Below are 27152 nucleotides of genomic sequence, written 5' to 3'. Positions count from 1 at the left end.
GTGCTTATCCAAACATGCAGACACACGTAGAATTTTGTGTTTTGTCTTTATAGAAGATGTGATCATATCATACACATTACTCTGCAGCCTGCCTTTCCCCCCACTTACTATATGTGGAGAGAATCCTTTAGGTCAATGGATAGAGATACAGCTTATGTTGTTATTAACTGCCTAGTAGTCCCACAAATAGATACTATCCAGCTCTTCCCTACTAATCTACACTTAGATTGTTGCCAGGTATTGGTTTTGATGCCAGGTATTGTTGTGTTGGTACTTTTAATCTGTGTAGCATGGATTCCCAAAATTGGAAGTGCTGGGTCAGAAGTATACATTTATTTGAAATTTTAGTAGATATTACTAAATGCTAACCTCCAGAGCTTGTTGAGATTTACATTTTTCACAAGCAGGATATGATCATGCTCTTTCCCCCAAGACTTGCTCATTACTCTGTGTGTGTGTGTGTGTGTGTGTGTGTGTGTTTTGCCAGCCCGATGGGTGGACAGTGGTATGTCTTTGTAGCTCTAATTTGTACTTCCTAGACTCCTAGTGAGGTTGAGCATCTTTTTATTTGCCATTTTTTATCTGTGTTGTTTGCTTTTATCAACTTCTTTGTCATTTGACTTGCTCATCTGTTTTCCCCAAGCTGTCATTTGTCCAAACCAGTGTTTACTACTGATATTTGGGACCAGATAATTCATTGTGGGTAACTGTCCTGTGCATAATAGGATGCTTAGAAGTATCCTTGACGCCTGCCCATTCATAACCAAAAATGTAACCAGACACTGCCAAATATCCCCTGAGTGGTTGGGGGAAAAAAATCATCTCTGGTTGAGAGCCACTGGTCTAAACTATTAATGGTGTCTTTCTGTCATTTGAGTTTTTGTTCACCTTGAAGAAGTCAACTATCTCCCTTTGCATCTTCTAGATTTCCTGCTTTTCTTAGGAAAGTTTTCTCCCATTCCAAATTTGTACAAATATTATCCCAAATTTTCTTCTAATAGTTTATAGTTTTTTCATATTTAAATCTCTAGAACATCTGAAAATTATTTTTATGTATGATTCAATGGATGAATCTAGCTTTATTTTCTTCCAGTTATTAAACCACCCTTTTCTTGCTGAACCAAATTGCCCACATTCACACAGATGGGACTTCTTTCTGAAAGCATTCATCAACTCCTGTCTGCTGAGTCCCCCAGGGAACTGAGAAATCAGTCTTTGCTGCTAGTGTCTTGGCTCTTATAGGATGGTAAAGGGAAAAAACTTACACTTTTTTTTTGTTTTTGTTTTTCTCTTTTTATCAGTCTCAGCCCAGAGATCTTTGAGAAAGAGTTGATTGTATCTTCTTCCCCCACCAGCCTGGCTGCTGTGGTGGTGTTATTATTCCAAGAAGAGAGCAGGGAGGAAGGAAGAGGCAGGGACAGGCACTTAAGCCACCTTCTCCCCAGGATCTGCTTTTCTTACTGTCTGGTCCTCTCTTTGTGGAAAGCGAGGATGCTTTTATTCTGAGAACAGATGAATTTTTTTTAAGTCCTTTTAAAAGTTTCCCAGCTGATGCTTTCCTTAAAAAGTTCAGCTCTGGGGGCGCCTGGGTGGCTTGGTCGGTTGAGCGTCCAACTTCGGCTCAGGTCATGATCTCACGGTCCATGAGTTCGAGCCCCGCGTCGGGCTCTGTGCTGACAGCTCGGAGCCTGGAGCCTGTTTCGGATTCTGTGTCTCCCTCTCTCTCTGCCCCTCCCCTGTTCATGCTCTGTCTCTCTCTGTCTCAAAAATAAATAAACGTTAAAAAAAAAATTAAAACAAAAAAAGTTCAGCTCTGCACGTAGTAGGCCCTTGGTAAATATTTAGTGACTAGATGAGGTGAGACTAACCTAATGTGTCTGATTTGGAGAGTTGTTTCTTTGGTTTGAGGCTTTATGATGTGAGGAAATTGCATTATAATATAGATACCTCAGATGGCAGGATTTTTTTAATGTTTATTTATTTATTTTGAGAGAGAGAGAAAGCAGGGGAGGGGCAGAGAGAGAGGGAGAGAGAGAGAATTCCAAGCAGGCTCCATGCCCAGCAGAACTTGATCCTAGGAACTGTGAGATCATGGCCTGAGCTGAAATCAAGAGTCAAGACACTTGACCAACTGAGCCACCCAGGCACCCCTCTGACGGCAGTTTTTAAGTTCACTCTTCCCACAGAAACATATTTCTGTCAATCAGCTGTCATCCTTAGGTCATGCCAGTCCTAGGCATTCCAGGAAATCCCCAGGATTGTCTTTTGGCCACATCAGAGTCTGGGAATCAGAGCTGGGGAGCCTGAGTAGAGAGGACTTGGATGTGTTGGAAGGACACTGTAATAATGGCAGAGTGACAGCTGTTCTGGAAGAAGCTGGGCACATGTTCAAGTTTGCCATTCCTCACTAACCACTCATCTCCCAGACTCTGCTAGAAGCTATGACACTGGTTAACTAGTTGGGGAAAAAAATAAAGCAATATTAATTTCTCAGGAGTGTAGAGAAATGGAGATGTCCACACAATCAGAGCTAGAAGAGACTGTAGTCTCCTGCTGGGTGGCCAGAGTAACCCAGTGAGTAGGGGCTTCTATTCCTAAAAAGAAAGAAAGGGAAAATGGATTTGGGGGGTCTCTGCTAAAGAGATTTATGCATAAGTGAAGGTGATCGTTTGAGAGATCTGTATCTTTGGAGCAGTTTGTTTCTTGTATTTCTATTGTTCATTTGTTTTTAAGGCTATCCTGTCAAGCAGTCGTGGGACAGTAGACGACTTCTTCCTGGCTGGCCGCAATCTAGCATGGTGGCCGGTGAGTAAGGCTTGCATGTGGCAATCCGCTTAGGCGGCCACATGTTAACTTGTCTGTTACTTTAATGTAGATATCTTATACCCAAAATAATTTGAAGTTGCTAAATTGGGAAAGTCATTTCATTAGAGTTTGCTTAACTCGTAAGTAGTTTCTTACCAAAATGTTTTCATTCAACTCAGTTTAATTCACTAACCATTTATTAGGTGCCTGGTATGTACAAAGCATTGTTCTAGGTTCCAGGACACAGGTGGGGAATAGACAGTCTTGTCTGCTGGAAGCCCACAATCTAGAAAGGGAGTTATATGTGTATCCAGCAAATTGCATCACGTTACAGTGCAGGACAGCAGTGAGTCTGGTGGGAGGTGCACAGGCCAGGTACTGATGAAAGGTAAACTCAGGCTTGCTGGGTGGAGGGGGTACAAGACGGGAAAGGTCTTCTAGAGGTAGGGTTATCTGAGCAGGATTTGGAGGTGGAGTAGGTATTTACAGGTAGAGTGTGAGGGCATCCCAGGCAGAAGGAACAGCATATACCAAAGCTTGGGTATGGAACAGCATGATGCTAGATGGAGGGAGGCAGGGTAGAAACCATTTCTTGTCTTTTATGTATTATTCATTATTCAAAGTGATTCCATCCAAGAGGAGTGCCTCAAAACCCCCACAGCAGAAGAGGCAGCTGCCTGTCCATGACCCTGTACCCAGGATAGAGTGGGTAGGAGTGCCCCAGGGAGGAGGAAGATGTGGGTCACCAGAAGGGCCCAACCTCCTAGGACCCAAGGCAAGCCTGAGCCAGCGCTGCTTTATAACTTATTATGTAAAAATAGGGGTGCCTGGGTGGCTCAGTCAGTTAAGTGTCCAACTTCAGCTCAGGTTGTGATCTCATAGCTCATGAATTCAAGCCCTGCGTGGGGCTCTGTGCTGACAGCTCGGAGCCTGAAGCCTGCTTTGGATTCTGTGTCTCCCTGTCTGTCTGCCCTTTCCCACCTCACACACTCTCTCTCAAAAATAAACAAACATTAAAAAAAATTAACTGTAAAATGTACATGTAAAATGTACATGTACATGTAAAAATGTACATGCATTTCCAGCACAGGAATGTAAGGTACATTTAGAGAATTATATAAGAAGCAGGCCCTTACTCATTAATATTCTTTGCCCTCAAATGTTAACCAGTCTTATGGCAAAGATTTTTTTTTTCACACTGGGGTAGCACTTCAAAGAGAGAAATCTTGTCTCAGAAGGAGAAATTGCCTTTATTCAAAGGGAAAGGGAAAGTACACTTACTCTGATGGATCCAACAACCTAGCAGAAATGGCTTTGCCTCTTAGCTGGGAGATTTGGGGAAAAGCATTTTCCTGGCATTTAACTCTCTGAATTATACTTGAATCTTCCTTTTTTTTTTTTGTAAACCTGCTTTAGAAAGAGATTGAATGCAGCAAAAAAATGTTTGCAATGGGCCTCCTACCTTAGTTTATTTTTCTGCAGAGGATTCCAGCAACACAGCCTCTTCCTGGGCTGTGAGGCCCCCAGTCTTTTGCCTGAGCCACTTAGACCTGTAGTCATGTTTTCTGTACCTAGAGAAATGACAATCTTCTTCCCATATTACCTCATAAAACTGACACTTCTAACGGTTTCCAAGAGACAGTAACATGCTTTGCCCTCCCAATGTTTATGTATGTTATGATTTATTAATTTATTTGCTGTGGCTTCTCTTTTCATTGTTAGGGTTATTGCTTCATGAACAAAATATTTTATGGTGTTAGTAAAGGAAACTAAAAGAATGATTTTTGCCACTCTGGCTATCTTTTTTGTTTTGTATTCGTATTAGCAGATGCCTGATGGGTATCAGCTGCTCGTATTGAGGCCCTCCATGTGACTGACTTTTCTTTCTCTCCTTTTTTTTTTTTTTTTTTTAAATTGTACATGGCTTATTCTTGTGCCCAGTTCTCAGTGCTCATCTAAGCTGGCTTGGCAGTGGTGAAACTCTGAGGCTCTCAGTCCTTCCTCCCTCCCTCCCTGTTTTGTCACCTTGCTCTCCTCCTTTCCAGCTGCCTCCCCAGCTGCTCATGGTCAGTCTCCCCAGCTGGTTTTCCTCCATATCCCTCGCTTCTTAACACTGGAAGTCCCCAGGGCCCACGCCTGACTGCTTCTCTCCAATCACACTCAAATACTTGGCAACTCGTCTAGCTCATGGCATTGAATACCAGTTACATGCTAACAAATCACGGGTCTCTCATGTGAACTCCAGACTCACCCATGACACCTGTACTGTTTGACACTGCACTTGAGAGGTCTATCAGGTATCTCAAACTGAACAAGCCCCAAAGGGAGCCCTGGACTTCCCTCAGCAAATCTGCTTCTCTCACCACCTTTCTTTTCTCCTGAATAGCAACTCCGTCTTCTGGTTGCTCTGGTTAACAAACATGGAGTCTTGTTAGATGCTTTAGTTTCTCTTGTACCCAACGTCCCATCTATTAGGAAATCCTGCGACTCGATCTAAAAAATAGCTTTCAAATCTGACCACTTCCCATCAACTCTGCTTCCAGGTCCATGCTGCTATTGTCTCTCACCTGGATTAAGTATAACAGCTTGTTGAGCTCCCTCCTTCTACCTTGGCTCTTCTATATGCAATCTCAACAGAGCAGCTAAAGAGAGCCTATTAAAACTCAAGTCAGACCATGTCACTTTTCTGCTTAAAACCCTGTTGGGGTGCCTATGTCACCTAAAATGAAAGTCCAGCCCCTTACAGTGGCCTGTAGTAGGGCACAGATGTCCTGTACCTCGTTACCTCTCTGACTTTGCCTCCCAGGATGCCTGTTCCCCATCTCTAGCCAGTGTCCTTGAACAACCCAGCTGTGTTTCTGCCTCAGAGCCTTTGCCCCTGATGCTTTCTCTGGCTGGAGCACTCTCCCCAGAATCCCCATGGCTTATGCCCCCACCTCTTCTGGTCTTCAACTCTTCTCTCAGACAGTCTACCCTGACCACCCAATTTCCCAGTACTTCCTATCCACCTCTCCAGTTTTTTTTTTCCTCTATAGTATTTATTACTATCATGCTATAAAATAATCTTCTAATTTATTTTGTTTATTCTCTTTTTCCCAAAAGAATGTTGGCTTCATGAGAGTAGGGATTTTTGTCTAGTTTACTCACTAATGTATCCCTAATACCTAGAACAGTGCCTGGGCATAGTTGGCAATGGACATTTATTAGTAGTTATTAAATTAACAAATGGTGCCTTTTAAAGCTATCTTTTAATTTAATAACATGCTAGCAACTTCCAACATCTGTATAAACATAGATAGGTAGATTTATTTTATATTTATATACAGTTGCATAGTGTTATATCATATGGACATTCCACCATTTAAATACCATATTATTGGGCAAATTAGACGGTATATAATTTTTAACTATTATGGTAAATGTAGTGAACATTCTTAATAATAAAAATAACTACTACTATTTGAGTATTTATTATGTGCCACTTCTAAGACTTTTTTGCCTTACAATTGTCCCTATTAAGGTATTTGATATCTGTATGTTCTCAACGATGGCTTATTAGTGCATTTTACCTTGTAAAAGGTAGTTCTATAAGGTAACTATAAAGTTACTTTAAAAAAATTTTTTTATTATTATGTTTATTTATGAGGAGGGGTAGAAAGAGAGGGAGGGGGAGAGAGAGAGAGAGAGAGAGAGAGAGAGAGAGAGAGAGAATCCCAAGCAGACTGCACCGCCAGCACAGAGCCCGACATGGGGCTTGAACCCATGAATCTGAGCCAAAATCAAGAGTGGATGCCTAACTGACTGAGCCCCCAGGGGCCCCTAATGCTTTTGATCTTGAATACTACTTTATCTTATGTCAATATTGTCAGTGATGAGGTGTTTGTTTTTACCTAAAAGGCTTCATTATTTTCAACCTCTCTTGATTATTTAGTTTAAAATCTATCTCATGTCAAAGGCATCATAGTTGGATTTTTGTTTTGAATGGAGTGGCTATCTCTACTCAATTAAAAAGCTGTTATTGGTTTAGGAGGGATTTTGCTCATTTAAATACCTCTAGGAATTTTTTCTTTTGAAAGTAACAGATGTTGATTGTAAAAAGCCCAAAAGTTACAGTCTAAGTATAGAACTTGAAATTTTCTCCTCATTCCATCTCTATGACCATAACTCCAGAAATATTTTGATATATATATATATATATACATATATATATATATATGACCAGAACCGTTCCCATGCATATATAAGCATATATCTGTGCAAGTGTAAGATGCACACATAAAATTTTAATGAGATTATATCATACATACTGCTTACCTTATTGTTTAATGAAAAGCTCCTTTATTCTTTCTGTATGCTACATTGTATTTCATCATATTCATGCACCTTAGTATTTTAACCAATCACTTACAACCAGTTAGATTATTGATATTTTTAAATTATTTAGACAATGATGAAATTGCACTCTGCTAATATTTCTGCATTAGGGAATTGCAAGTAAGTGGGTGGAGCATGTGAAATGTGGCAATGTAAGAATGGCCATTCTTTTTTCATGTTCTCTCTTCTCACTTGGCTTCTAATTTGTAGGTAGGGTGTTTGTGTAGAAGAAACATAAATGGGAATTCTGCCCAGGGAATAATCCCTTTTGAGAAAATGGAAAATTCGGTTTACATTTGTGAAAATGAATTCTTGGAGTTGGACTGATAGTTCTGCTAGGTAATCACCTTTTGATTTTCAGATAGGCGCTTCTCTTTTTGCCTCCAGTATTGGCAGTGGCCACTTCATGGGCCTGGCTGGAATAGGAGCGACTTCAGGGATAGCTATTGGGGCCTTTGAATGGAATGTAAGTAATACCTTGTGCAGCAACTAACCTCCCTCTTTATCATTGTCCAAATAAAACTCCTAAATATAAAAACTTGCTTTCTACCTCTGGTAAATATTGAAGACCTCTTAGAAGTCACAGAAGAAAAGAACCAAGTCTTTGATTTTCAAAATGATTGTGCTAGTTTTCTTTCTTCTTAGTTAATGAAGTTAATGAAGAGACAGAGAATGTTTACATCCCAAGGGCCGTAGGAATACAATGAACAAAGAACTTTTAGGAGACCATCCAGGGAGGAAAAAGAGAAAAGACCATATTAACATTTAAATATATGTGTACATACATGTTTATGTGTAGATATACATACAGATATATATGTGTATATGTGTAAACACACAGATATATGTGTCTATATGTACATGTATGTGTGTATGTATATGCATGTGTATATTTGAAGTATGTATTGAGAATGGGCTCAACTGTGCTCTTCAGGATATTCAACTAACTACTACAAAACTCCTAAATGACCTCCTAAGAATACCAGGTTTGAACCATAAAACCTATTAAATGGATTATTTATTTAATCTGTGGGATATATTTGTTGTAGAACATAGAATTTGTTCGCCTAAATATAAGTGAATTTATAAGTCTTGGGCTTATTAACTTATTTCTGTATAAACCATCTGACTTTTCTGGGTAAATCAGAAAGCTCCCTACTTTCTGAGTCTCATCTTTCTCCTTATAGACTACAAAAATAAAGGACACTTATAGCAGAGTCAATTTCAAACCTAGCAAAAAGCCCTGGCCTTTACCACCATTTACTTCTCAGAATTTACTAGCATCTCCTTTATAAATTCAACTTACCTTACCCCTTCTTTGTAAGAAAGCCAGAGCCAAATTTATTACTTATTTTCAATAACTTGTATGAAATTTTGGTAGAGTTTCTCCCTCATTTCTCTGAATGGTTTCTGATACTTCTTTTTTTTTTTTTTTTTTTTTTTTTTTAACTATCTTCTATATATAAGCCACCTTTGTTCCTCTCTGGAAGTAGACAAACAATATTAAAAATAAATACCTTGAAAACTGGCTCAGTTAAACTTCCCCCTCCCCCTCCCCCCCCCCCCAACAAATTAAGAAGGCACTCTTTCATAGGCAAAGATCAAGTGCCTGTAAGTAGTTTACTGTACTAGAAGGTGCGTGCTTGGGCTGTTGTTTATAAGGTTCCCCAGTACTGATACATTTGTTAGACTCAAAACAGAAGTCACTGAGCTTGCATCTCATTTAAGAGCTTGCCCTAGATGGAACCCTAATGTAATTCTCTTTCTTGCTTTCAGGCTCCGTTTCTGCTGTGTGTTCTTGGTTGGATATTTTCTCCTATTTACATTAAGGCTGGGGTGAGTAGCCATTATCAGTTACTCTGTTCTCTATAGTATTTTTTCTTACAAATATTTCATGTGTACATAAACATATCCTGGAGGCAAGTTAAACTTCTCAGTCTTTTGATCGTTTTACTGACTTCCCTAAACCCTGAGAAATGCCTGAAATAACATCACTCGGCCTTGGGTACACAGATGCTGGTAATTGCCTGCTGTTTCCCTCTGGACCTTATTCAAGGGTTCACTTTTTAGGGCTTTTACAGAAAACGTTTGAAAACTTTATCTAAAAATAAGACCTAAATAAATGAAACGAACAACTATGTTAATTACTAGAAGACAATATCCTAAAAATGTTAGTTCTCTCCAAATTAGTCTGTGCTGGGAATGAGATTCCAAACAGAATTTTTTTAGAAACTTGACATGCTGATTCTAAAATGTATGTAGGGGACAGCTGGGTGGTTTAGTCGGTTAAGTGTCCGACTCTTGATTTCAGCTCAGGTCATGATCTCATGGTTCATGAATTTGAGCCCCATGTCAGACTCCATGCTGATATTGCAGAGCTTGTTTGGAATTCCCTCTCTCTTCCTCTCTCCTTCTCTCTCTGCATCTCCTCTCTTCGTGCTCATGCTTTCTCTCTCTCTCTCTCTCTCTCTCAAAAATAAATAAATAAACTTAAAAAAATTTATAATAAAATGTATGTAGGAGATAAGGGGATAAATACATGTCAGTGACCAGTTGAGAGAGAACAGAGACCATCTGGCCTGCACATCTGTGAAGATATGTGGAATAACATCATCAACATGGTGGAATAAGAGCTTTCTGCCATCTTCCCTCAAAGAACACCAATTTAGTAATCACCCACAGATAAGAGGGCCTTTGTGGAAGACCAGAATTCCACTAGAGAAGTTCTAGCACACTGTTGGAAAAAAGAAAATCGAAGACTGGATGTAATGAAGAGAGTGAGAGGAAGAGTTTCAGTGTACCTATGTCCCACCCCTTCCCCAAGGTGGCACAGCTAAGTGCCAAGAGAGACCTTCTCAGCCTGAAATTTCTCCCACAGGGGAAACTGAGAGTATGGGAGTAAGTGCTCAGCAATCCAGTTGTGCAGAAGTCTGCCAAGAGGACCCACTTGTTTCTCATCCCATCCAGAATATGGAGGTGTGCCGCACATCTAGGAGGCTGAGGAGTGGCTGAGAGAACAGCAGCCATGGCTCTCAGCCATGATCAGAGGAACATGAATCCTACTAATTACTTTGCAGACTTATCAGGAAGCCTGCCAGTGAGCCGCTGGGGTCTCCTCACCTATAGATCCCCTCAATTGGCCCAAGGGCACCCCAGCATGCCACACACCTCACCCACATGCACCTCCACCCTCTGGCCAGCTCTCTTTCTGCATCCCTGATGGTGGCAAGAGCAAGTGTTTTTTGTAGAAAGTTAGTGAGCATTCACAGAAAGCCATACTGACTCTGTGGGATTGAGGAAAGCACACTAACTTGAGCATTCAGCATTGCCCTAGGGAAAGCAAGCAAAGGGAGGCTATCAGAACTTGGCCTGGCTTTGCAGGATCAAGAGAAGACATATAATCTTAAAAAGGATTCCCCCAAAAAAGGAACAAGAAATGTGGAGCAGGTATATCCATAGAAAAAGTCTGAGAAAGCCTTGGAATTTCTAGCAGAGCTTAGAGAAGGTATTTCTCTCCTAAAGCCAGTCAGTAAAGATGTGGAGGTGACTGCTTCCTCAAAGACAGTAATACAAAATTTGAGAAACATGGGGCCATCTGGGTGGTTTAGTCAGTTAAGTGTACAAGTCTTGATCTCAGCTCAGGTCTTGATCTCAGGGCCATGAGTTCAAGCCCCACATTGGGCTCCACAGTGGGCATGGAACCTACCTAAAAAAATTTTTTTTTGAGGAACATGAAAAATCAATGAAACATGGCACCACCAGAGGAGTACAGTTTTCTAGTAACCAATGCCAAAGAAATGGAGATCTGAGATTTGTTTGATAAAGAATGCAAAATCGTTGTTTGAAAGAAGCTTGGTGAGGTACAAGAAAATACAGAAAGACAATTCAATAAAATAAGGAAAACAATACATGGAGGAAATGAGAAGTTTAGCAGAGAGAGATCATGAAAATAATCAAACAAATTCTGGGGCTGGAGAATACAATGAATGAAATGAAAAGTGCAATAGATCACATAAATAGCAGGCTGGATCCAGCAGAAGAATCTGTGAAGTAGAAGACGGGTCATTTGAAATAATTCACTCAAGGGGAACAATGAAAAAGTTAAGAAAGTCTATGAGACTATGGGATACCATTAAGAAAAACAATATACACATCAGGGGCTCCCAGAGGGACAAGAGAGGGAGAAAGGGACAGAAAGCTTATTTTAAGAAATAATGGCTGAGAACTTCCCAAATCTGGGAAGAGATTTGGATATCCAAGATCATAAAGCCTATGGGTCCCCCCACCAAATTTCAACCTAAAACTATATTCTTTTTCTTATAATGAAAGTGTCTAAAATCAAAGGGAAAATTTTTTAAACAAGAGAAAAGTCTTCACATACATGGGAACCTCCATAATGATACCTGCAGATTTCTTAGCAGAAGCCTTGCAGGCCAAGAAAGAGTGGGATGATATATTTAAAGTGATGGAAAAAAAACCCTGCCAACCAAGTATACTTTACCTGGTAAAGTTATCCTTTAGAAATGAAGGAGAGGGGCACCTGGATAGCTCAGTTGGTTAAGCATCTGACTCTTGATTTTGGCTCAGGTCATGATCTCACAGTCGTGAGACTGAGACCCACATCAGGCTCTTTGCTGGGCATAGAGCCTGTTTAAGATTGCCTCTCCCTCTGCCTTTCCCCCACTTGCTTGCTCTCTCTCTCAACTAAATAAATATTAAAAAATAAAAATAACTAGGTGTGCCTGGGTGGCTCAGAACATTAAGTGTCCAACTTTGGCTCAGGGCACGACCTTGCAGTTTGTGGGTTGGAGCCCCAGGTCAGGCTCTGTGCTGACAGCTCAGAGCCTGGAACATGCTTTGGATTCTGTGTCTCTCTCTCTGTCCCTCCTCTGCTCACGCTCTCTGTATCTCTCTCAAAATAAATAAACATTTAAAAATAATAAAAAATAAAAATATTAAAATATAGCTATAATTATTTGTTAATGGATACATAATATAAAAAGAAATTATAACATCAAAACATAAAATGTTGAGATGGGGAGTAAAAGGTACAGTTTTTGTATGTGATCAAATTTATCACCTTGAAATAGACTATTACATCTATGAGACATTTTATGTAAACCCCATGGTAACAAAAAAGCAAAAAGTTACAGTAGATACACAAAAGATAAATAGGAGGAAATGAAAGCATACTTTCATGGAAAATCATCAATTTGCAAAGGAAGACAGCATGAGGAAGAAAATAACAAGGGAACTACAAAACTGCCAGAAAACAATGAGTAAGATAGCATTTAAGTCCTTATCTTTCAATAATTACTTTAAATATAAAGGAATTAAATTCTCCAATCAAAAGGCACAGAATGGCTACAAGGATTTTTTTTAAGTAGTATGGTAACTATCATTAACAATACTGTGTTATATACTTAGAAGTTGTAAGAGAGTAAATCTTAAAAGTTCTCACCATTAAAAAAAAAGGTAATTATATGAGGTGGTGGAGATATTTACTGTGATAATCACTTTGCAAGTATAGTATATAGATATCACTTACTGTGATAATCATTTTGCAAGTATATGTATATCAAATTGTGTTGTACACCTTAAACTTACACAATGTTGTATGTTATTATATATCCATAAAGCTGGAAAAAAGAAAATGTATGTAAAAAAGCATAAAAGTAGCAAAGATACTCCTATCAACGAAAAATAATAAAGATTTGCCCTCAAATATCAAGACTTACTATAAAGCTATAGTAATTAAGACAGTATGGTATTGACACAAGAGTTAAAACACTGACAAGTGGAAAAGAGAAATAACTAAGGAACACTCATATACATGGACTTGGTTTATGACATCAATGGCACTGCAGATCACTGAGTAAAGGAGGGTCAATTGATTATCATATGAAAAAAATTAAATTGGATCCCTATTATACACAAAAATAATTTTAGATTGATTAAAGACTTAAATAGGAAAGGCAAAAGATTTTGAATTTTTATAAGGAAGTATAGAATATCTTTATGTCCTTGAGGTAGAGGGGGATTTTAAAGTAAGATAGAAAAAGCTCAGATCCCTGGCTGACCACCAAAGTACAGATGCATGCATGAGAACCCAGGGAGCCAAAAAAAAAAAAAAAAAGACAGAAACCAAAGGAAGCTCTATCTTACAGAGACAGAGATATACGTGTGAGATCTGTGACTTTACAGTGCCTAGGACTGAGTACATTCCCTAACCCACACAATGTAGGCAGTGGAGAACAAGTCTTACCCATAACAGAGGAGAGAACAGGGGGCTAACAAAGCAACAGGAAACTTTTGTGGGAGCACCAAAAACAAGGGAGACAAAGAGGGAATTAACTTTGAGTATAAATCAAAGTTTATAAACTTGGCATAAATTCTGCATGAAACCTTGACTGACTATGAGACTACTCAAGTGCAAAGAAAACCTCTATAGGACTAGGCTAAATTAGCAGCAGCTAGAAGCTGAAAAAACAATTATAGACATCAGCAGCTATAAACTTCAGTGTAGGAGTGGGAGGTGGGATGACATGAAAGATGTTGCAGTTTGAGTCCAGGTAAGTTAATTTTCTACAAAACAACAACAACAACAACAACAACAACAACAACAACAACAAGAAACAGCAATCTTCAGAAGAACAAAGCAGATTGTGGAATGCTACATCATATGATCTATGATGGCCAGTCTGCAACCAGGAATTATTAGACACACAAAGAAATGGCAATATAAATGTGACCCACACTCCAGAAGAAAAAGCAGTAAATAAATGAGCAGGCCCGGATGTTGATTTAACAAAAAAAGGCTTTGAACCTACTGTTATAAATATGTTCAAAGAAATAAAGGAAAATGTGATACTAATGAATGAACAAATAGAACCTCTCAACAGAGAAACTAAAACTATAGAAGAGAACCAAATGGAAATTCTAAAGTTAAAAAGCACACTAGCTGAAATGAAAAATACATAGGAGGAACTCAACAGCACAAACAAAATGACAAAAGAGAGAATCAGTGAATTCAATAAGAATTACCCAAGAGAAAGAACAGAAGGGAAAAAAATTTGAAGAAAAAGGAGCAAAGCCTCAGAGACCTGTGATACAATATCAAGTAGTCCAACGTACATGTAATTGGTATCCCAGAAAGGAGAGCAAGAAAGAGGCAGAAAAAATTTTTTTGAAGAAATAGTAAGAAAGTATCCCAAGTGTGGTGAAAAATGTTAATTTTCCATGCAAAAAGCTTAACAAACACCAATGAACACAAAGCTACACCTAGGTTAACATCATAGTCAAACTGCTAAAAGTAAAGATAAAGAGGACATTTTGAGAGAACTAAAAGAAAATACATTATATGCAGGGAGGAAATGATACAGGTAATGGATGACTTCTGATCAGATACAATGGAAGCCAGAAAACATTAGGATGACATATGTAAATACTGAAAGGAATAAAAATATGTCAACCATGAATTCCATATCCAGCAAAAGTACTCTTCAAAAATGTAGATGAAATATATACAAATATCAAATAATTATTTGTACACCTAAAGCTAATTTAAAAAAACCTTATTGCAAAACAAAATAAAGAAGAATAAAGTGATTAAGTAGGGAAAGATTTCTCAACCAGAACACAAAAAACCTAAAACCATAAAGGAGGAAATTGATATATGGGACTTCAAAATAAAATTTTTGTTTTTAAGTTTATTTATTTATTTTTAGGGGCACCTGGGTGGCTCAGTTGGTTAAGTGTCATACTTCAGCTCAGGTCATGATCTTGCAGTTCATGAGTTCGAGCCCCACATCGGGCTCTGTCTGTGCTGACAGATCAGAGCCTGGAGCCTGGTTCAGATTCTGTGTCTCCCTCTCTCTGCCCCTCCCCCCTCGCACTCAGTCTCTCTCTCTCTCTCTCTCTCTGTCTCAAAATAAATAAACATTTAAAAATTTTTTATTTTGAGGGGCGCCTGGGTGGCGCAGTCGGTTAAGCGTCCGACTTCAGCCAGGTCACGATCTCGCGGTCCGTGAGTTCGAGCCCCGCGTCAGGCTCTGGGCTGATGGCTCAGAGCCTGGAGCCTGTTTCTGATTCTGTGTCTCCCTCTCTCTCTGCCCCTCCCCCGTTCATGCTCTGTCTCTCTCTGTCCCAAAAATAAATAAACGTTGAAAAAAGAAAAATTTAAAAAAAAAATTTTATTTTGAGAGAGAGAGAAACAGAGCACAAGTCGGGGGGGAGGGGAAGAGAGAATCCCAAGCAGGCTCTGTTTCCAGAACAGAGCCCGATGTGGGACTCAAACTCACAAACCATGAGATCATAACATGAGCCAAAGTCAAGAGCTGGACACTTAACCAACTGAGCCACCCAGGCACCCCTAAAATTTTATTTTTTTTAAGTTTATTTATTTATTTTGAGAGAGGGAGAGAGTGCACCTGAGCAGGGAAGAGGCAGAGGGAGAGAGAGAGTCCCAAGCAGTTTATGCGCTGTCAACTTGCAGCCCGACATGGGGCTCAGTCTCACAAACTGCAAGATCATGACCTGAGCTGAGATCAGGAGTTGGATGTTGGGGCGCCTGGGTGGCTCAGTCGGTTGAGCGACCAACTTCGGCTCAGGTCATGATCTCACGGTTTGTGGGTTCGAGCCCAACGTCAGGCTCTGTGCTGACAGCTTGGAGCCTGGAGCCTGCTTTGGATTCTGTGTCTGCCTCTCTCTCAGCCCCTCCCCCACTCATGCTCTGTCTCAGAAATAAACATTAAAAAAAAAAAAAGAGTTGGATGCTTAACTAACTGAGCCACCCAGGTGCCCCATAACCTTTAACTCTTTGAAAGATGTATTTTTTTTTATAGTAGGAAAATGCTACTTAAGATACCACTGTTCCAGAATGACTAAGAGGAGAAGAGCTGGAGAGGGTGTGGGGCAAATGGGATTCATACATTTCTTGAGGGAATACAGAATCACATGGCCGTGACACTTTGGCAGTTTGTTCACAAATTAAACCTGACCACCCAGTCAGTAGTATTTCCCTGGACATAGATCTTTACCAACCCCAGAGAGATGAAAACATTTGTATACACACAAATTTGTACATGAAGCTTCATAGCAATTGTGTTCCTAATAGCCAAATCTAGAAATAATCTAAATTACAGTAAGAGAGTAGAAAAACAACATGTGATGTGGTATACTACTCAGCATGAAAGAGGGATCATGCAACAATGTGGTTGAATCTCAACCGAGAACATCAGGCCAGTGAAAGAAGCAGGACATTAAAAAGTACATAGTATATGATTCTATTTATTTAAAATTCTAGAAAAGCAAATCCGTGGGGACAGCTAGGACCAAGGGTGGGTTGAAGGCCTTAACTGCAAACCCTAGGGGGTTTTGGAGGGCATTATGAATGATTAATATTTTGTGAGGCGCCTGGGTGGAGCAGTCGGTTAATCATCCAACTCTTGATTTCAGCTCAGGTCATGATCTTATGGTGGTGGGATCGAGCGTCGTGTCAGGCTCCACACTGAGCATGGAACCTTCTTGGGATTCTGTCTCTCTGCCCCCCCCCCCCCGCCACCATCAGCTGTGTCTCTATGATGACCAGCACATTGTGATCAAGGCGCATCCCTGTGGGTCTGCCTCTTCTGGCACTCTGTCTGGTGGTGACTTCTCTTATTGCTTGTACAGGTGATGACAATGCCAGAATATTTGAGGAAGAGGTTTGGTGGCTTCCGGATCCAGTTCCTCCTTGCTATTCTGTACTTATTCCTCTATATCTTCAATAAGATCTCGGTGAGTTGTATAAAAGCCAGCCCAAGAAACAAAACAAAACAACAAAATTCAGTAGGTAGGATGGTGCTAGATTGGTGTCAGCAGTTCACTCTGTGGCCCCATAAGTTACTTATGTTTTCTTCTGTCTAAACTAGAGCAGAGAAAAAAAATAGCTTAATAATACTTTGCAAAAAATAAAGGCAGGGGCATCTTATTTGTCTCCCAAGCCTCAGTTACAGGTCCCTCTGCGTTTCTAGAGAACCTTGGCCTTAATCTATGTCATGTCATTAAGTGATGTCACTCCTCTGCTTAAAACAATCCAGGAATTTCCACCACCCTTTCAAGAAAACCTAAGCCCCTTGTTATGATCTGTGAGGATGTTCTGTTCTAGTCTCTGCCTCTCCAGCCTTGTCTCCTGGTCTCCTCCCCTGTTCTCACCAGGCTCTGGCCCCACTGCCTGCCTTATGTTTCTCAGACCTGCCAATCTTATTCCCACTGAAAGCCCCTGACATTTGTTTCACACTGTGTCTAGAATGTACCCCCCCTCAAAAAAAATTTCAAATATCACCTCCTTGAAGAGGCCTTCCATGGGTGTACCTAGTCAATCTCTATTTCATTGTTATGTTTTGGTGGGTTTTTTTGTAATACTTGTTACCATGTGAGAATAATTTATCTGTTACCTTTCTGATTATCTGCCTTCTCCACTTCAGTGCAAGCTTGTTGAGGCCGAGAGCCTTGCCTGGCTTGTTCACTGCATTACCCACTGTGCTGAGAAAATTATTGGCACCTAAGGCACTTGATAAATGTGTGTGTGTGTGTGTGTTTAACTGACTGAATGAGGGGCGTCTGGGTGGCTCAGTTGGTTGAGTGTCCAACTCTTAATTTTGGCTCAGGTCATGATCCCAGGGTCATGTGATCAAGCTGTATACTGAGGGTGGAGCCTGCTTAAGATCCTTTCTCTCTCTTCCTCTGCCCCATTCCCCTACTCATACTGTCTCTATAATAAAAACTATAAATAAGTAAATACATGCACGCATGCATACAGACATACAACGTATCACCTATCACACTACATAGAAATTGCCTATTTAGTTTCTGTCACTAAATACAAGCTTCTTGGGGGCAGCAACTGAGTTTTAGTAGCCCTGTGTCTTCTGAACCCTGTCGAGTATCTGCTATGCTGGTGCACAGTAAACATTTGGTGAATAAATGGATAGATGAATAATGGGAGGATCTCTGCCCATTGCATCCCTACTTTGGAGACCAGAATAACTAGGCAAGAAATTAGCCAGTTAAATGATATGCAGATGCTTTAAAATCAGTGCCAGCCAAACCAGGGATCAACAAATCCAGCCTGCAGGCCAATCAACCTAATGTTCTGCTTTGTACAGTCCTTGAGCTGAGAATGGCTTTTTATAGTTTTAAATGGTTGTGGAAAGCAGTGGCAGTATGTGGCCTGCAAAGCCTACAGTATTTATTATCTGGTCTTTTAGAGAAAAAACTTACCAGCCCCTGTTGAGCTGTCCCCTTTGCCTCTTCCAGTGGCAGAACTATAAGAACAGCTCACTCTCTGAGCATGTTCCCTGTTCTAAGGGTCTAGAGAGGAATAGGCCAAGTTTTGTATGAACTGAATTCATTGGATTGACCCAAGCCCTAAAAGTGCTGACCTTGGTTGAACTCATGGGGCATAAGCCTTTTTTCCCAACAGAACTTGGGTAGCCCTCACCCCATGTCCATTAGTGACGGAGTGAATGTGCTAACCATAGACCACTTCCTGCAGATGGCTTCTAGGGTCTTTATGATACTGCTGTTGATTGAGCTGGAAATGAAATGCAGCCTGTTTCCTTTGTACTCATTTCAGGTGGAGATCTGTACTGGTGCCATGTTCATGAGACTGGTTTTGGGGTTAGACGTCTACCTGGCCACCATAATCTTGCTGACAATTATGGGCATTTATACCATCACAGGTGAGGTTACTGTAACCACACAGGTATTTATACTGACACAAAAGCTCTACTTTTTTTTTTAATGTTCATTTTTGAGAGAGAGAGAGTGTGAGTGGGGGAATTGCAGAGAGAGAGGGAGACACAGAATTCGAAGCAGACTCCAGGCTCTGAGCGGTCAGCCCAGAGCCTGACGCGGGGCTTGAACCCACGAGCTATGAGATCATGACTTGACCCAAAGTCAGACACTTAACTGAGCCACCACGGGCGCCCCAAAGCTCTACTACTTATAGTGGAGTGCTAGTAGACAAGGAGGCAGAGGGTCTCAGCTTTTGCATTTTCCCTAAGTCTGTAGATCATACTGCTAGGCCTGAGGGGGTGGAACAGTGAAAATAATAGAGGCAGGGTGCCTAAGTGACATACTACCTCTAGAAATCAGATCAGGCCAGTGGGGGCTTTCTAAGGGCATTGGCAAGGATGGCAGTGATCATGTTTGGAGCGGGCCACCATGTGACACTGCAGGCTGCTAAGCAAAAGAGTAGAAACAGAAAAGGAATTAGGGGGAGGCAGCAGCTTCAGTCATCCTGGTCACCTGGTAACCTGGTCAGGCCATCAGATAGCATCTTTTATGTAGACAATTCTGTCCCAGAGTCTCTGCCTAAGTTTTGAGAGTGGGGGCCCTCATCACTTGTTTTTTCCAGCCACAGTGCAAATCTTGGATGCTGGTGAGTATCCCTGGCAGTTTACCACTGTCTGAGTGAGGAGGATCAGGGTAGGGAATGGAATGCACTCAATTAATGGCTCTCAATGCACAAGGGAGTGGGAGTTGGGGGTTTCTTCCTAGGTGACATTTGGTAATGTCTGGATACATTTTGGGTTGTCCCAACCAGGGAGGGGGGGTAGTGCTGCTGGCATCTAGCATGTTGAGACCAGAGATGCTGCTAACTGTTGCTTCCAAACTGAGATTTTGTGATTAAAGATGTACTTTTTTGCTTAGGAAAACTACCAGCTTTTCATTCATCCAAAAAATGGGAAGTAAAGGGAAATTGGGACATAGAAGGGCAAGATAAGAATCCAACAAAAGATCATGAGGGATGTTAAAGAGAGAACACAGGATGTACCAAGACTAAGCATGTTATTGTAAGACCTACTGACTTAAAGGTACAAAGGTGTGAATGGAGAGATCTGGAAGGAGACAAGCATGTAGAATACGGATACAGAAGTGACTTTCTTTTTTTTTTTTTTTTTTTTTTAATTTTTTTTTTTAACGTTTATTTATTTTTGAGACAGAGAGAGACAGAGCATGAACGGGGGAGGGTCAGAGAGAGAGAGACACAGAATCTGAAACAGGCTCCAGGCTCTGAGCTGTCAGCACAGAGCCCGACGCAGGGCTCGAACTCACGGACCGCGAGATCATGACCTGAGCCGAAGTCGGACACTTAACCGACCGAGCCACCCAGGTGCCCCCAGAAGTGACTTTCAACAGAGAGTCTCAAATGTTGCTTTTGTTTCTCTTTCTCCTACCTATTCAGGTGGTTTTGCAGCTGTAGTCTATACTGATACCTTACATGCTGCTGTTATGGTTCTGGGATCAATCTTGTTAATGGGCTTTGGTAAGTCAATCTTGGAAGACTGGGCACCGTGGCTGGAATCTTCCAGTCTGATTGCTGTCTGGGGCCATTTCAGCACTTTCATCTTTTGCAGATGAGGAGACTGAGGCCCTCAGATCCCTTACAGCATTATCTCAGGTCACACAAAAAGTTGAGGAGTAAACCTTTGCTCACTTCAGAAGACATAGAAGTGGTAATGACAAACTGTAGTGCTTTGGGACAGTGATCGACTGGCCCACCACACTCATCCCCACCTCTGTGCCTCAGCCCATGCTCTTCCTCTGTAGTTATAATCCCCTCTCCTTTTCATCCACGCAGTTAAATCTACCCATCAAGGTCAACAGAAGACCCACCTCCAAAAATGTGATTCTGTTATTATTCCATCTACATGTCTTTTCTTCTGTGGACTCAAATCACTACTACACACACCTTGATATTTTTGTGATACATACCTTGATTGTTCATTGATTGTGTCACATAAATAAATCATACCCCTCAGCTCCAGAACTTCTTAAGAACCAAAACCATTGTATCCTGCACACAGTGTGCAGTCTGAGGCACATGGTAGGTGCTTATTAAGTGGTAAGAATGAAAATAATAGCTAACAGAAATCGAGTATCAGGTACCACATAGGCATTTATCCATATTAATCTTCACATCACTGTGATGCATAACTACTATTGTTATCCCCATTTTACAGATGAGGAAACTGAGTTATTCAGTTAAGTAACTTGCTCATGAGACACACTAAGAGCAGAACTCAGAGCTGAGTCTCTAAACACCAAATTCCACTATGTGAACTAACATATTATAATACCTGTAATGGCAAATACATTTAACCTTAAAATGATAGTTTTCTCCCACTAGGTAAGATAATGACCTCAGTGAGGTTGGTGTTACCCACTGCTCCATGGGTCAGAGATTGGTCTTACATAAATCTAGAAGGAAAAACTCTTGTCTCAGGTATTGAAAAATTATTGAAATGGTACGTGAATACAGTTGAAGGACTGTGGTTCCGTAAAGCATGTTGTTGAGCCCCATTGAATGAGAAATGATAGAATCAAACAGAGTCACATAGTCCTCACTCTTAACATTCAGTAAGCATTAGTGTGCCATGAGGTGTACTCAGAGCTATATTGCTGGAACACAAAATACACGTCAGGCATAATCTAAGGAATTTTTTTAATGAATTGGGAAGCACTGACTAATTTGAATGACAAAACCCTAAACTATAGAACACACTAAGCCATTGTTTTTAATTGTGTACTAGTGTTAAACATCAACATTTTTTAAATCTGCCACCCTTACCCCAATAGTTGAAAATGACATCTGACTAAACTTTAGGAGCAGGTGGAATATTCCACTTAATGTTAGCAATTATATCTCTAAGTAATTATATATTCTTTACTCTTATAGACTGAATATTCGTCTCCCTCCCAAAATTCATATGTTGAAATCCTAACCCCCAAGGCGAAGCCATTGGGAACTGATTAGGTCATAAGAGCAGAGCACTCATGAATGGCATTAGTATCCTTATAAAAGAGACCCCAGAGAGCCCCCTCACTTTTTCCACCATTTGAGGACACATTGAGAAGATAGCCATGTATGAGCCAGGAAGGGGATCCTCACTAGACACCCAATCATCCAGCACTTGACCTCAGACTTCCTAGCCTCCAGAGCCGTGGGAAGTAAATATTTGCAGTTTGTAAGTCACCCAACCTATGGTATTTTCTTATAACTGCCCAAACAGACTAAGACTTTTTCTGAGAAATGTAATGGGATTTTTTTATAATTAGGGCATTCATGTTGGTAGGTAAACTATTTTAAACTAATGGAATAATTGTTTTCTTTTAAAAATATACAAGATCTTATACATCCAAATGAGTATTGTCCAAACTAGTCGCCATGAGACCCCATACACATCCAGTTGCAATTTTTTGTTTTTAATTTTTAGGTAGTACACACACAAGGTAAACAAAACAAAAAGGTACACAGTGAAATATTCATTGCTCTCAGTTTCTCAATTCAACTCTCCAGAGACAACTAGTATTATTAGTTTTGTATATATCCTTCCAGATATATTCTTCATGTATACAATCTTTTTTTAATCTATGAGAGACATATTTTAACAGAATCAAAACAAAATTTTGCAGTCTGTTATTCCACCACTGGTTCTATATCTTGGGCAAACTTCTATGTCCGTGAATGGAGATCTATTAAATCTTTTTGTTTTTGTATTTGTAGTGAACTTTATTGAAAAGTGCACAAGTCAAAGTATGTAGCTAGATGAGACATCACAAAGTGAACACAGCCTGGTAACAAGTGCCCAGGTCAAGAAGTTATCTTTTCTTCCCTTGCTTTCCAAACTTTATACCTTTTGTTTCCTTTTCTTGCCTATTGCACTGGCCAGGGTCATTAGTACAGTGTTGAATAGAAGTAGAGCCAACAGACATCCTTGTCTCTTTGCCAATTTAGAGAGAAATCTTTGGATATTTCACCATTAAATAAATCATTTGCTGTCAATTTTTGGTAAATACTCTTTGCCAGGCTAACAAGTTCCCTTCTAGTCCTAGTTGGCTAGAATTATCATGAACGTGTTTTGTTTTTTTTTTAAGTTATTTATTTTGAGAGAGAGGGAGGGAAAGCAAGAGCAAGAGCACACCAGTGGGGGAAGGGCAGAGGGAGAGGGAGAGAGAGAGAATTGCAAGCAGGCTCTGTGCCGACAGAGCTCATGAGGCTCATACTCATGAACTGTGAGACCATGACCTGAGTTGAAATCAAGAGTTGGATGCCTAACCGACTGAGCCACCCAGGTACCCCTATCATGAACAGGTTTTGAATTGTAGCAAGTGTTTCTTCCACATTTACTGAGATGACTATATTATTTTTCTCCCTTATTCTGTTAACATGGTGAATTATATTGAATTATTTTTCAGTGTTAACTCAATCTTGAATTCCTGGAATAAACCCAGCTTTGTTGAGACATACTCTAAATTATCCTCCAAAGTGGCTGTATTAACTTATATTCTCAGCAATATATGTCAGAATATGTGTTCCCTACCCTTACAGCCAAGAATTGATGTTTTAAGCCTTTTTAAAAATTTGCCAAATAGGTGAAGGAAAAAAAAAGTATCTCATTCTTGTTTTAACTGGAAGTTTCTAGAGACTGGTGAAGTTAAGCATCATTGTATATACTTAGTGGCCATTTGGAGTTCCTCTTTTGTAAATTACCCACTCATATTCTCTACTATATTTCTTCTGAGTAGTTTCCCTTGGCTATTGTTGTATAAGAGTTCTTTATACATGACACAAATTTCTTCTTTTGGCCTGACAGCTTTTTAACTTGATTTCAGTCATATAAATTTTAAATTTTGAGGTCAAATTTACCAACTTACCTCTTCCTTTTTGTGACTTGTCTAAGAAGGTAGACTAACTCAACTCTCTAGTTCTGTAGTTCATGAAGATATTCTGTTTTTTTCTAATAACTTTGTAGTTTAGTATTTTGCTTTCTTTTAATCCATATGGAATTAATTTATAGAAGTGCCATGAGGTGTCTTATTCATTTTATAGTCACTCAGTATTCTTTTATTGACTACTTTCAACTCTAAATGATTCTGAACACATTTCAATAATCAAATCTGTATCAAAGGAACATGTTTTAATATGCCAAAATAAAGGGAATTTTTTAGTTAAGTGGAACTATGGGTGTTTTGTGCCTTTTAAAAACATTTTTTTTTTAATGTTAAGATTGTATACCACTTAGGATATTGACAGATGAATGCTATGACTGAGGAAAATTTCAAATATGACATTTTATAAACATTTTGTTGGCATTGCAGGAAAGTGAATATTAATTTCTATTCTAGCCAAGATTCTTTGGAAAGCTAGTGATAGAACTTTAGTTCAAAACTAGCATAAGCAAGTAAATACCTTCTTGGCTCACGGAAGTAAAAATTCCAGGGGCACAGTACCTTCAGTGATGCCTAGATCCAGGGTTCTGAATGAACCAGGTAAACAAGAGAGCTTCAAACTGCCAGACTAGCTCAGAACCCCAAAGAAAGGAAGCAGGCTTTTTTGGTTCCTTAAGCAGAAGTCTCCTGGGACAGATTCTGATTAGCCCAGTTTGGGTCTCATATCTATTCCTGACACATCAGCTGTTGCCCATGGGACAGAGCATTGGCCAGGCCTGGAGCACATGCCATATTGGAATGGTGGACAGTTTGATGAGGCCCACCTAAGTGACACAGGATGGAATGCAACTGGAAAGAGGGGTTCTGCTACCAGAACCTGGAGGTGGGGGGGGGGGGGCGCACACAACCACCAATGTCCACTGTACTCCCATTTCTCTTTGGAAGAGATGATGTCTTTTTTTTAGGCACATACAGTTTTGACTATTTTTCAGTCCATTGTGCTTTTTATACTAGGTACAGTCAATGAAACTGGGTCTCACTTTGTAATCTTGGGTCTTCAAACATATGCTATTGTGTGGTGTAAGATACTGATAAATTTTATCGTGTTTTAAGCCTTTCAGGAAGTGGGAGGATACCAGGAGCTACTGAATAAATACCCACATAGTAAGCCAGACCCAATCCATGAAGGAAATTGGACTGCCAAGCCAGAGTGTTTTATTCCTCGCCTGGATTTTTTCCATATCTTCCGAGATCCCATCACTGGAGACCTCCCATGGCCTGGAATTGTCTTTGGCGTCTCCACCCTCTCCTTATACTACTGGTGCGCTGATCAGGTAATTAGACGTGGTGCAGGTGAAGTGACTACATTGGAGGCTGGTCGATCTCAGTGCATTCTAGGCTTTACCAGTCTCTATAGGCAACAGCGGGCCTGACTGCACTCAGTGATCAGGTTTCCCTTCCAGTCTTTACTTATTGCCTAAAGAACTTCATAAGAAATTCTGTTTAAAAGGAATTTCACTCACAGTCCCATTATAACCCATCATCTATTTTCATTGTTTCCTTCTTCCCATCATTATCACATGAAAAACATGTCAGTTTTCCCCAACTGAGTCTGTAAATTAAATGTAACCAATCACTATTTCAGTTGGATTTTTTTAAGGACTCAAATTTATTCTGAAAATTATATGGCTCACTATCAATGGTAGCTCATTAAATAAGCTGTGAAATATTCACATGGTGCAAAGGCAATAGAGAAATGAAAAGAAAGTACAGCTATACACAATAACATGGATGAATCTTCACAGCTTGATTTTAGACACAGAAGGCTAGGCACTGCATGATTACATTTTTATAAAGTTTAACACAGGCAGTGCTAACTTGTGTCATTTAGGAATACATAGCAATTGGCATATATATAAAGAAAAGCAAGGAAGAAATAAAGTAGTCATGAAAGCAGTCATATCTGGAGCAAGGGAAGGGGTTGAGATGAAAAAAAGTCCCATGTAGCAGCATTATTCACAATTACCACAAGGTGGAAACAATCTAAATGTTCACCCACCAATGAATTAATAAAACAGAATGTGTATCCATTCATTGGAATACTATTCAGCCATATAAAGGAATGAAGTAGGAACACATACTACAACCTAGATGGATCTCGGAAACATTATACTAAGTGGAAGAAGCCAGACACAAAGATCACCTAATGTATGATTCCTTTTATATGAAATGTCGAGAGTAGGCAAATCCATAGAGATGGAAATCCAATGAGTGCTTGCCAGGGGCTGGGAGAGAAGGAATGGAGGGGGACAGTTTAATGGATGTGTTTGTTCTTCTGGGGTGATGAAAAAGCTTTGAAAGTAGAGAGAGGTGGTAATTGCATAAGATTGGGAATGCACTAAATGCTACTGAATTGTTCGCTTTAAAATGGTTAACTATACATTATGTGAATTTCACCTTAATTTTTGCAAAAAAAAAAAAACAAAACAAAACAAAAAACAAAAAAAGAGCCACAGGGAGGCTTCTGGGGTACCTGCAATGTTCCATCTCAATTTGGATGGGTGTTAGACTGTATGCTGTTAATGTGCTACTGTGTACTTTCATATTTATATCACAATAAAAAAATACTTTCATATTTATATCACAATAAAAAAAAAAAGGTTTAAACATTTTGTGGAAGAAGAAAATGCTATAAATCCCTAACCCAAGTTTGAAACAACAAACAATAAAAAAAAAGGTTTAAACATTTTGTGGAAGAAGAAAATGCTATAAATCCCTAACCCAAGTTTGAAACAACAAAGGGAGAGAACTTGCCAAACCAGATATTTAAACATCTACAAGGTAGCAATAATAAAAATAGTTTGAAATATCCAAGAATAGACACACAGACTAATGGAACAGAATAAAGAGGTCAGGCAGATTTATGTACTTATAGGAATTTAATATGTATCTAAGGAGGCTTCAGAAATCAACAGGGGTGTGGGGCACCTGGCTGGCTCAGTCAGTAGAGCATACAGACTCTTGATCTCAGGGTCATGAATTCAAGCCCCAGGTTGGGCTTGGAGCCTAACTTAAAATAAAACTAACTAACTAACTAACTAACTAACTAACTACATGAATGAATAGAAAGAAAGAAAGAAAGAAAGAAAGAAAGAAAGAAAGAAAGAAAGAAAGAAAGAAAGAAAGAAAGAAAAAGAAATGGGGGAGATACATACTCTTTGTTAGAAAACTTAGTTGTTAGAAAACCAATGGAC

At 39.8% G+C, this 27152-nt stretch overlaps 1 protein-coding gene across 1 annotated transcript in view; it reads left to right on the top strand.

Annotated features, from left to right (window-relative positions):
* The window catches only part of LOC123587856 (sodium/glucose cotransporter 1-like), a 56504-nt gene that overhangs the window by 1954 nt on the left and 27398 nt on the right, over positions 1 to 27152 (top strand). The window contains exons 2-8 of the mRNA XM_045457899.1: positions 2734 to 2805; positions 7541 to 7645; positions 8956 to 9015; positions 16852 to 16956; positions 18797 to 18902; positions 20411 to 20491; positions 25012 to 25232. Coding sequence (XP_045313855.1) covers positions 2734 to 2805; positions 7541 to 7645; positions 8956 to 9015; positions 16852 to 16956; positions 18797 to 18902; positions 20411 to 20491; positions 25012 to 25232 — 750 coding nt within the window. The remainder of the gene's footprint in view (positions 1 to 2733; positions 2806 to 7540; positions 7646 to 8955; positions 9016 to 16851; positions 16957 to 18796; positions 18903 to 20410; positions 20492 to 25011; positions 25233 to 27152) is intronic.

Source organism: Leopardus geoffroyi, chromosome D3 (genome assembly GCF_018350155.1).
Source record: "Leopardus geoffroyi isolate Oge1 chromosome D3, O.geoffroyi_Oge1_pat1.0, whole genome shotgun sequence".
Lineage (NCBI taxonomy): Eukaryota > Metazoa > Chordata > Mammalia > Carnivora > Felidae > Leopardus > Leopardus geoffroyi.
This window is presented reverse-complemented; position numbering and strand designations above follow the sequence as displayed.